Source organism: Chinchilla lanigera, unplaced genomic scaffold (genome assembly GCF_000276665.1).
Source record: "Chinchilla lanigera isolate Chin_1 unplaced genomic scaffold, ChiLan1.0 scaffold00004, whole genome shotgun sequence".
NCBI classification, from domain to species: Eukaryota; Metazoa; Chordata; class Mammalia; order Rodentia; family Chinchillidae; genus Chinchilla; species Chinchilla lanigera.
The window spans coordinates 10185998-10198395 of record NW_004955405.1 but is presented as its reverse complement, the minus strand read 5'-3'; the positions used below and the strand labels follow the sequence as shown (position 1 = coordinate 10198395).

The window sequence follows — 12398 nt, the reverse complement described above, 5'->3', positions numbered from 1 at the left end:
TCCACTCTTCCCTTGACACCCCAGGCTGCAGCAAGCTTTCATTTCCCTGAAACCCTGCAGGCAATTATCACTGCCATTTCCTGTATCAGGCACTTGTGCTTGCAGTTTTATGACAGAAGACACTGCCAGAACCCAGATGTCCATCTCTTAATAGAATACTTTTGGAAATCAAAAGGTCTTCTGGTTTGAAGGAGTAAATCCCAGTGAAAGAATTTCCAGCATCATAACAGACCATGGAAAAGACTTTTGTAACATAAAATCTTACTAAGTTCTCCTTATAATAATACAGCAATAGACCTACTTATAAGGGCAGATCTGGGCCTATGTCTTATTTATTCAACAGGTGCTTATTTTTTAGCACTACTACATACAACGCCATAGGAGATATGAAAATTAGTAAATTGTTAGTGTAGTAAATGTGACACATTTACTAATACATATTGACATGAAAACTAGGGGCTGGGGATTTAGCTCAGCAGCAAAGCGCCGGCCTGGCAAGCGCAACGTCGTGAGTTCGGTTCCCGGTACCGGAGAAAAACCAAAAAAAAAAAAAAAAAAAAAAAAAGAAAACTTGTACACAGAGACTGGATCAGTTCCACACGGTGGGCAGCTGTGGAGCTGGTAGGAGATTCAGGTAAAAAGGTTCTCTGCCCATTTAGGGTGACTCTGCATCCTAAGGGTGGAACCTCGGCAAGGTATTAGAAGGGTGGTGGCAATTACAGAATAGCTTACAGTGGGTTTTTAGTTGGATTTCTTAAGCTGATTATCTGATTTTTAAAAAAGAATTCTTCAATGTCAAAAGGAAGTAGGATTAATCACAGCCTTCTGAACAAGTACACAACCCCTTAGGGCTATTCTAACTGAACCCTCCATAAATATCACTGAGAGTCATTCTGAATACCAAGAAGTTAATGGTTCGCATCATGCCTACATCTCACTGGAACTGTTCTGTGGAATTTACTGAAGTCATTGCAGTTAAATAGTATTTGGAGAATAAGTGCTTTCCCTTCTGACCCACACTCCACAGATGCTAGATTATTTTAAATCTCCACTGTTTTGCTCAAAATCCTTTGACCCAGCGTAGGAAAGTGACCTATGACCCAGAGTCAGATTTGGAGTTAGGCCCTGAACAAATCATCTAAGGGTCCTCGGTCCTCATTTGCCAAACAATGAAATAATAATAATACTTGCCTACTTTTCAGGGTTATTGGGTGGCCCAATTAATTCCCAATTACTCTGAATACTTCTCCAATTCAGACATGCATAAGAATGACTATGGAGTCTACTAAAAACCTAAAGATGATGGAAAATTCTGTTTCAACAGGTTTTACCTGGAGCCGGTTAGGGGCTGGAAATCTGTAAGAGGTGGGATAATGACAAGTATTTTCTATGCTCTTTGCTTCCTTCTCTTCAGGTCCTCCACATACTCAGAATTCTAGCTTGAACTCTGAGGGTCTCCCACCTCACCCTACTACCGTGATTCCTTAGCAAGAATCAGCCCCCTACCTCTTGGAAGTGGAAAAAGAGCAACCTATGGATCGCAATCTTCCTCCAGCGTGTGTCTTGACCAGCACTGGGAGCTGTGTGGAAGTCAAGGCAGGTCCTAGCCAGGCTTCTTACCGTCCCATAAGGCCCACTGACTGCCCACAGCAAGCACTTTGCTCATTAGCAGCCCCCACTGAACCCCAGAGGACCACTCCCCACCTACACTTATATATTTCCATGACCCAAAAAGGCCTGAAGAACAGAGATCACCTAACGGTTAATGGCAGTGTGGGAGGGAGAGTAAGCTTCACAGAAAGATCTGAGATTCCCTACCAGCGAAAGCATAGGTGAGCAAAACATTCTCACTAATTATATTTTATCAGCTCACTGGAAGATTCTACCACACTCCGAAGCATGAGAACAATTAAAATGGCTTGAAAACATTAACAGCAAGCAACATATACCTAGCACCTGCGCACTCTACTGAGTGCTTGACAATCCTCACAGTCATCCTCACCAACCCTGCAATGAGCTGGGTACTTTTACCATCCTCAAGGATTTTACAGACAGGGCAAAGAGGCACAGGAAGGCTGAGTTCCTCACCCATGATCACAGGGCTAGTAAGTCACAGAGACATGATTTGAGTTAAAATTTTTTGGCCCCACAACCTATGTCTTTAAATATAGTGCTATGCTGCCTCCTTTTTCCTGTCTGTAAAAAAATGAAGGAAACACAATAGAAAGGGTTTTCCCGGCTTAGTGAAGGAACTCCTTAGCTGGTGGTCTGGGAAATCCAAGCCTAACATATATTTTCAGCCTTATCTTCGCTCTCCTCCCTCACTACCTCCCACCTTCCTCTCAATGAAGCCAGCTCCGAATTCCACTGATTCCATCTAAAGCATCTCCCCCAGGCTCACCGCTGTCTGTCCAAAGCATACTCTGACTTTCAGGCCAGGCTCTTGCAGAAAACTCCCACAGCACTGAATCTTTGCAGTATGTATCACCTCTAGGGAAAGCTGCTCTTTGTATTTTCTTCCCCTCTTCCCTTAACTGTCCTATAATTCCTTAGGAGAAGAGATCACAGCTGACTTATCGTGGCCTCCTGTTGGCCTTATAAAGACTGCAAGAGTTGAAGTTTAATGACTGCATAAATTCTGGACCCGATGACTACATCCCAAGTCCCACCTCACCCACACCTCCAAAACACTGAGCCCCTCAACGTTTTCAGTTTAAATTGTGAGCCTTCAGAGAATATCTTCAGTCTGGGCTCTTTACTCGGGTATTCACTTGACAAGTATTTCTTGAGTGGCCACTATGTGCTAGCCCCTGAGGACACGCAGAGAGGAAGGCAGAACCAGGGCCTGCTTCATGACCATATATTCTGGTTAATGTTCTGAGATAAGTGCAAAACAAGAGAATTTTTCTTTTCCTAGTGTAAGGGAGAAACAACAGAGGTTGGAGATAACTAAATTATATCTACCAAGGTTATTGTGGATATATATGCCATTCCCACCACTCTATTGTAAATTGGTTAGCACAAAGGACATCTTTCCTACAGATGTTTAGTATTTTGAGCTTATTGAGCAATATGAACAGACACTGTGCAAAGAGCTTTAGCAATCTTACCAGCAATTTTTGTAAGATGGAGACTATAATGTTTCGCAATGTGAATGAATTGCCCAGAACACTTCCACATACATATTTATCTTTGTATTTGTGCTTATTGGTACACCAAGAAGCTTTTCAATGGCATATTTTACTACTTTTTAGTAGTAGAATTTTGAGCTGTTTCTGAATCCTTTTAGAATAGTTTGACATATTGTAGCATGAAGAGAAGAGTAAACTGAGCTGTATCCTGAGCATCAGGTCAGCCTTTAACAAGGTACCAGAAAAAGCCATGGGTATTCTCTTGGGAAAGGCCACCTTTGGACCAGTGATGGATCAGAGGGAGCAAGCTGAGTTTCACAGCTCTCTGTGGCTTGCAATTAGGAAAGGACTATTTCAGCTTCTCCCTCCGTGACACATCCCCGTGGTAGAAAGGGCATTCTTCAAGTTAATAAACAGTTAACCTTCACTTTTTACTGGAAATGTTACCCTACTAGATGTAAGTTGCTTTTATTCATTAATGAAAACATCATATTTTAACCTTTAAAGCAAGTGAATATCTATCCTCCAATTTTCATGTTTAGTATTAAATATCAAAGGGTAAAAGGAGATTTGAGGATTAATTAAAGTCTCACTGGGATTATCTGAAGCCAAAGATAAGGGACCAAATAAAGTCAAGTCATGCGCATGCATCTGGCAGCCCGTAGCCATATGCAAGTGGAAACTCTTGAATTTCACCTGATGGAGACAATATATACAAAAAGTTGTCAAGAAAACATTTCTGAGATGGACATGTTTTGGACCCTTTTCTCAAAATGTCTGTTCTTTAAGAAGATCCATTAAAGGGTTAGTAGTTAAACGCCTGGAGTGCTTAAGGATAAAAACTGGGGAAATCTTTCAACAAATAAATGGGGGCATTCTTGATCAATTTCTCTAAAGACTTACTATTTTGTATAGAAAATATCATCTCTTTATTATAAATTTAATTCTGTTTACCTTGTTGGGGTTTTTGGGAATGGCCCTCCTTGGAGAAGATGTACTAACAGCTCTGCTAAGTTTGCTTTAAAAAGAGAGAGAAAATTGATTACTATTCAGATGCCTTCCCAGGAGTTCTATGACAAAGGCCCAGGTTGTCACAAACATAACAGTATGAGTTTCTCTTGAATAGAGTGATAATTTGCAAAAAGAAAAATCAAAGCAATTGGAAGCTCTCTGCATGGAAAAAACCTTTGGCAAGCATAAATGAATGCATTAAGCATTACATTTCTGTTTTTCTCGGAACTAGACCCCAGGAAATACATACTTACTTCCTTAATTAATAAAAACAAATAATAATGTTTTCCCCCCTGAGAACTGAACATGATTGCCTAAATTAAGAAATAACTGCTTCTCCTTGTGAAAAGAGAAGGCCTCCTTTTGTTAAAATTTAGCTCTTCCTAGTATAACAACTGCTATTAAAAAGATGCCTCATGTTTTGTTTTTAAAGCAGCAGCAGAGCCAGGCACGATGGCGCACACCTGTAATCCCAGCTCTTGGGAGGCTGAGGCAGGAGGATCCTTGTGACTTTGAGGCCAGCCTGGCCACAAAGTGAGCTCAAGCCCAGCCTGAACTGCAAAGTAAGGCCCTGTCTCAAAAAAAGACAAAAAAAAGAAAGAAGCAGAAAAAAATTAAGAAAATTATCACATATGGCAATTGTGTTCTAAAAATATCTTAAGAAAAGGGATTTCATTATCAAATAGACCAGTTAGTCTGATCTAGTTATAGAAAGGGCCCACTCATTATATCCTCAAACTTATATGAACATGCTGCATCTACCTGATTGAACTTGCTTGACTGGCTGAGGACTTGGAACTACTAAGCCCCTTTAGTCTGGCCAATTTTCTGTTCCATATTTCTAATTCTTCTATTCTTTCTTCGAGGTTGTTGGTTAGTTTGCAGAGCTGCTTCACAGCCCCTACATTTTCCATGAAGATTTGGTCCTAAAAAAGAAAAGAATAGAGAGTATATAAATTTATAGTTTGAGGCAACCAGGGAACTTTCTGTATCCCACTCGCAGAGCATCAGAACACAGCACTGATAATGATTATACACTTACACCTTCAGGTTCATTCAAGATAAATTTGGAGAGGTTCGAAACTTGAAGCAGTCGTGCTTAACTGCTGGCTGGGAGACAAAACTGCTTCTGTTCATTTGCAATAAAATGGAAATATATCCTTGTAATTTAGGAGAGAGATTGGAGCTGAAGGACGTTGTTGAGTTTGGAATCCAAAGATTTATTTTCAACCGCCATTATGCTATATTTAAAACTCATAAAAGAAAGACAGAACAGACTTCTAAACATTGATTTCAGAGCGCTCATCACTAAAACTCCATTAAAAAGAGAATGTTCCCAGCTCTCCTGGATAAAACTGTGCTTCAAATTGTACAAGTGAAAGAGGGAGGGATGAAGGTCTGGGCTTTTCTCTGAGTTCTCTGAGTTCTGCAACCTACTAGGCGTGAGGCCTTGGGAAAAATGTAAGTTATTTGAACTTCAGTTGCTTCTTCAATAAATGAGAGAGCAATCCTCAAGATGCTAACTCCTGCTTTAGCATCTCATGTACAATTTCTGTTTTAATCTAACCTTTTTACTCAAACAAAATTTTTTAAAAATACAATTCTTTCTGTTCAAAGAAAGTCATTGACACATCACAAAGAGAAGGAAAGGGAAACCAGCTAAAGCCAGAGAGGTTGGGCCGTGACCTCTTCTACCCACACTCTGCTGTTGTTATATGAACATGTGCATCTATCTCCCAGCTCAAAAAAAAACCTGGGAAGCTCTTGTGAGATCACACCCTAACCCCATGACTTCTCTTCTTTTTCCTCTTTCCTCTTGAAAGTTCAAAGTTTCACAACACTCTCTGGGTATTGCAGCGTCTAGTCCACTACCGTAAGGTGAAAAGCCGGAAGTCAGTGACTCAAGACTGTTTGTGGTCAGGAGGTCAAACTCCAGGCTGCATGTATGAGATTCTCATCACACAAACTGGAGCTCTGAGCATTTTTGACACTGGAAAGCAATAACTCAGAAAGGAATCAACAGCTGAACACCACAGATTTGCAAGGCTTGGTTTATGTAGTTCAAAGACAGATGTGTTTTGTGAAACACGGCAGGTCTCTTCTAAACTCCCAGATCAGCCACAGAGATCTAATGAAGGCCCTCAGGATTTTCAGACCCCATGTCTGAGCCTTTATTCTAATAGTTACCTCTGATAAAAGTCACACCCAAGACCCTCTCAGAGGTCACTGACCAGAACACACCTTGTTTTCTACAGTGTCCTCATAATATGTTGCCTTTCGTCACCTGGCCATTTGCCTTGCATCATGTGCCATATGCCTGCTTCCCTGCCTGTGTTGTGAGTTTGGGAAGGCAGTTTGGGAAGCCACTGTGCTGCTTTATTTGCTCACTTCACCAATAGTTAGCACTTGTCTTTACCCATGAGAAATGCTCAGTAAAAACACAGGAAAGTCAGCTGAAAGGTGCTGAGTTAACAGTTTAGGCAAGTAGAAAGGCAGAAATCTTTCCCATTTAGAAAGCAAAATGACATAAAGCTTCATAAATGAGGCCTATACTTTCTTAAAGGAAATTTTTTTTATTAAAAGTCGTCAGAAAACCCTATTGTTTCCTGAAGTCTTATCAGATATTTTTCAAAGCCTATCAAAAACCACAAATTCATTAAACTATTATATAGTAGAATGTATTAATATCCAGCAAAATTATATGTTTTCTATTTAGGGATCAATAATCCTACTTCTAAGAATCTGTTCCATAAAGCCCCTGGAGAAAAGTAAGAAAAACAAAAAATAAGACTGACATCAACTCAAATGTCCAGCATCAGGGGCTTGATGATAAACTGTGGTATTTGTACAACAGTGTAATAAGTAAGTATAAAAAAGGAATGATGATGCTTCTGTGCAGAGCAAAGTCTAGAATGTAGTATCAGATGCAGAATGCTGTGCACGGTACTCTACATTTTGTCTAAGAAGAGGCAGAATACCCCCCCTCAAAGAATCCACATATTTTCTTACACTGAAAAAAAGGAACCATAGCCCAAAAATGAATTTAAAATTTTTGCACAGCCTGGGAAAGAAGAAGAAAATATGAGTGAAATGGATGGAAACCAGATTCTATGAATATACTTTGTTTTATAATTTGTCTTTTTGATAATGTGGGTATTTTAAATAATTATAAAATATAATTTAACCCAAAGCATCCCACAGAAATAAAAAAGCAAAAATAAATAAATGAACCTAATTTGGTACCGAGTTTCTGGTTTAACCTTACAGAGACATTTTCAATGTCTTCAGTATAAACTTAAAATGGTGGCACACACCTATAAAATCAGCATTCTGGGAGGCTGACGCTGGAGGATTAAAAGTTCAAGCCCAGCCTGGGAAACTTAGTGACTTAGCAAGACCCTGTCTCAAAATAAAAATTTTTAGAAAAGAGAAGGGGAGATAGCTCAAGGCAAAGAACCTGAGTTCAATCCTAAGTACCACAAAATAAATAAATAAATCTTCAAAACATAGTAATTTGCTCATTCTTTGATGCATATATCCTAAAGGCAAAAAAGATAAGCTACATGCAAAGAAAACATAAACTTTTTAATCATCATTTTGTTAGTAATAATAATGATGGATTATATACACATACACCACATACATTTATAATTGGTTAAAACAAATACACAATTATGTTAGGAACCACAGTTTTTATCATTTAAATTGGTGAATTCCTACAATCCTGCCTAATGACACTATGTATTGTCTCTGATGTTTTTTTAAATTATTATTTTCTTATTCCCTTTAATGATTTGATCAGTCTTCTATTTTTACATCTGGTAATCTGAGCAACTTCGTTGAAGATAACAATATGTAATATAACAACCACTGTTAATCTCTATCATTCGGTTTGAAACCCTGTATCATTTTTAATGTCCTTGCTTTGTGTTGCTTGTATTTTGCTATTGTTGTTTTTTTGTACTATTTTCTTTAAAATAAAAAAAATATAGATTTAAAACATTAAGTAAAATCCTAGCAAAACTAAAATTAAATTAGCAATATTACTATGAACTCCTGCTAGATTCTATTTGGCAATATTTTTTCCTAACTATGTCCTCTGTAAAATAAATGGGGAAAAATATTTCCCAACTTACTAACAATGAGTACCCTCATTGCCAGTAAATAGTCACTAAATGCTATTCCCACGGCAAGGACCCAGGGCTCTCTGGAGAACTAAAGAGTCCAGGTAGAGGGTTGGAACGCATGGCCTGAACCTGGAGCCCCCTACAATATGTGAACACAGGGCCAACATCACAGAGTTCTTCAGTTGTGTCACAATGACTCAGGAGCCAGGAGTTCCCACTGGCCAAAGACAAAACATCAGAGGACTTGTTACTGTAGTAGATCAAAGAATTAAATATCTTTTTCAAATATCCAGAATCCTATTTAACTTTTAGAAATATTTTAGTGGTTGCCTTTGGAAGATATAAGAGGTTTAAAACATTTTTTGGAAAGCTTGTAAATAAAAGCAAGAATGAAGTTGTATCCTAACTTTCCTGCATATCAGCTACATATCTGATAAGGGGAAGTTCTTCATTTTAGAAGAATTCCAGAAAATAAATAAAGAAGAAGTGACAAAGTGTCATTATTTTCTAATGCCCTAATAAAACAATGGATCTAGGCAATAATTCTTTTTTTTATTTTAAAGAGCAAAAAATGACAAAATAACAACAACAAAGAGAAAAACAAAACAATACAAAAACAATAAAAATGATACGAGATTTCAAAATAAGATGATAAGAATTAACAATGGTTGTTATAGTACGTATTGTTATCTTCAACAAAATAGGCAACGATTCTCAATGGTTCCTAAACCCCCATGTCTGTATATACAGGAACATGGGGGAAATTTCAGCACCAATTGGATTTGATGATATTAAAGAATTTCTATATATTTGTATGTGTGATTATAGTATCGTGGTTCAGTTCTAAAGAGATGGTCCTACCTTTTTTATAAAATATTGATGTATCTATAATAAAATATATGATGTTGAGGTTCACTGTAATAATGTAGTTGGAGTATTTGGTAGGGGATTTAAGTAAAGTAGGATGAAACAGGAATTTATGTTTGGAGTCAGAGTGAGTCATACATGGGGTCTATTACCTGTCTATTTAATTTTGTATGTATTTGAAATTTTTCATTAAAAACACTTTAAAAATAAACTTAAAGCAAAATTTTAAAACTCCCCAAAAAAGTGCTCCTAACTTTTTCCAATCCTGGTATAGACTTTCCTTTATTTCTAAATTTGTTTTAATAAAAATGAGACAAATTATGAAGCTAAGAAGAGCAGTCAGTGATTTTAAAACATAGTGAATGTTATATGATTATGTACTACGTTTCTACCATAGAGAGGCTGATACTAAACTAACAGTTTCACTTACAATGGATCATGTGTCAGTTCATGTTCACCCAGCAATCGGAAACAGATTTCCCATCATCCCCTCTGGCTCCTTCCCACACCCTGCTCCTTCACAGGCAATGGTCACACAGCACTATGAGCGGCATGTCCGAAAGCTTCCACTCTACCCCTTCTCTCTGTCTTCACTGGTACTACTTACACCCCTCTCTTTGTTGTTGCTAGCATTTGGTTTCTTCCAATAAAAAAGTTTGCTTGCTTCAATTCCTAGTTGGTGCTTTAGCTAAAACCGAAGCAGATCATGAAGACTGATGATAAAGTCTCCTGTATACCATATGAAGTTCTTCCTGCAATGTCTTCCCTGTGGTACTTTTGATATTACCTCATGAGATACGAGCAATGTCTGCAAAAGTCCAGTTCCTTGTCAATAATGATAAAAAGCCTGCTCTAATCTCTTCAACTCAAATTTCCCAGCACCATGTGTCTTCAGGTAGGTCCAAGCAGAGGCAGATAATTCATGTGTTTTCCTCTGCAGGAGGAAATGAAGATGAGAAAATTTACTACTACCTTCCTGATTATAATTATACCCTTCACTGACTTGAAGGAGCCAATGGAAAATTACAAAAAAATAAATCTCCAGAGCATGTTATGGGGCTGCCTCCTGCTAAAATACTTGAAGTTCTGATTTCTGTTCTCTGTCATCACAGTGAAGCCAGTATAAGAAGGTTCAAAAATATGGTTTCCTTAAAACTGTCCTTTTCTCTGAAGGTGTTAATATCTCTGTGAGAGGGCTCTCACCGGAAATGTACATCACAGGTGCCTGAGGAAATTTTTTCAGTACTGGGGATTAAGCCCACAGGCTAAGCAGGAGCTTGATACTGAGCTACACCCCAAATCCCTTTTATCTAGAGGCAGAGTATCACTAAGTTGCCCAGGCTGGTTCTAAGGCTGGTTTAGAACTTTCAATCCTCCTGCCTAAGTCATCTGATAGCTGTTATTGCAGGTGTGTGCCCCCTGCACCTGGCTTGGAGCTTTTTCTTAATGCATAAGTCAAGGCACAAATGCATGTGAAACTGAACTTACTGGACCTCAGATGGGTATACATCAGAGCATCTTGAAAAATGTCCCCATTTGACATCAGTCATTGTCTAGGAGTAATTTTAAAACCAACCCTAATTTAATTACTCAACTCTGACCAACTATTAGCAGTTTTAAATGGGGCCCACTCCCTCAGCCGAAAAATAGCTTTATGACTGTGACAGGAAAAATATGAGTAATCCAATTTTTGCCATCAAAAATTACTGGTGAGACTGTGGAGAAAAAAGTAGTCCCTGGTTCAAATCACACAAGACTCTTTTACCCACTGTTTGAAATATTTGTTTTGTGGTCAGGGTACACGGGGACAGAGTGAGCACATTTTCTAAATAGATGCTTGCACAGTATGGCCAGTATATGTGCACATGAAAACAACACAGGCATTTGTGAAATCAGAGCTATCATCTACCTTTACTGTTGGTGTCTTACTTAAAACTCATCCTTTACCATACGTACCCCCTTCACACTGTGTGCTGCAACCCTATGGAACCATTTGCTATTGCTGAACATAGTATGGTACCTCTAGTCTCTGGAACTAGCACATAATGTTGCCTTTATGTGAACCACCTGTCCTCTCCCTTCTTCTATTTTCTTTACCCTTAGTGTCACATCTACCTATATAATAAACACCTGGAGAGGGGAACTTCTTAAAGACAGGGCCCACACCTCACCCACAGGCCATTCTCTAGCAGACTTGTGACTCAGTATTTATTTGATGATTAAATGAATTAACATCTCCCAGTGAGTGGTCCATGTCATAAAAGGGCTCAGTATTGCTCTGTAGTGAAGGAAAGAGAGTGGCTAGCTTCTAGTTCACTCTTTTATTTGAGGCTTCTCTTAGATAATAAATAAATGAAATCCAACTTCCAATTCCATATTAGGAAATGGCTGTGGAAATGTGAGTGAATTACCAGGATTTAATCAGTTTAAAGGAAATGGCTTCATGGTTTGGCTCTACACAGCAAACTGGTCTCCACCCAGGTAGGGTCTTTTCCTGTGGCGGTGAATTGGTCAGGAAGCAGATAAAACCTCTTCACTCCCTGCTTCACCTCCAGGAAACTCTTGGACTCTGCTTCTGCAGTTCCTCGGATCCTTGCAGCTCTAAAGATAATCAGCCTACATATCAGGGCACAGCTGGCAGTGGAGTTAAACTCTCCTCTCTTTGGAGCAGTAGTTTATTCCCTGTCCAACAACACTGAACAAAGACAACTAAGTCTGATCACAGAGAAAGGTGTGAGAAGTTGAAAGAGGCCTTTATTTCTTTCCCAATAATAGAACACACATGAAAACCTCTCCTTGCGGTAAACAATGCACCTGATGTTGTGTGGACTGAGGTTTTTAATAAAATCATGGAATAATATTGCCTGTAATTTCACGTTGTAAACATTGTTGCTAAAGGAAGAGAAATCATTTTTAGCCAGTGGTGTGTTTGGCAATTGTTTGGGTTTTGAATAAACCCAACTTTAGATTTTCATCCAAGAGTTTATTTTGTGGAGAGCTCACCAGACCCTGACATGGATTTAACAAAGTAGAATCCCCACACGAGCAAAGCACGCTGTTGAGATCATGTGGAAGCTCTAGCTTCCAGTTGAGTTTTCAATAGGTGCCTAAATGGAGAGGCTTCCTTCCCATGTACATCTCTTTCCCAAAGAGGGTAACTCTTGGGCTCACTTCCTGGTATGTCTCATGTTAACCTTTGCTTTACTTGGGAAGAGCATAAGCTTCCTAAATTTGTTTTAAAATATGTGCATGACTGTTGCCC

At 38.8% G+C, this 12398-nt stretch overlaps 1 protein-coding gene across 1 annotated transcript in view; it reads right to left on the bottom strand.

The window, feature by feature from the left end:
• Window positions 1-12398, bottom strand: part of Myrfl (myelin regulatory factor-like) — a 111428-nt gene that overhangs the window by 20344 nt on the left and 78686 nt on the right. Inside the window, exons 12-13 of the mRNA XM_013519404.1 lie at window positions 4905-5068; window positions 4086-4149 (exon numbers count right to left, since the gene is read on the bottom strand). Coding sequence (XP_013374858.1) covers window positions 4086-4149; window positions 4905-5068 — 228 coding nt within the window. The remainder of the gene's footprint in view (window positions 1-4085; window positions 4150-4904; window positions 5069-12398) is intronic.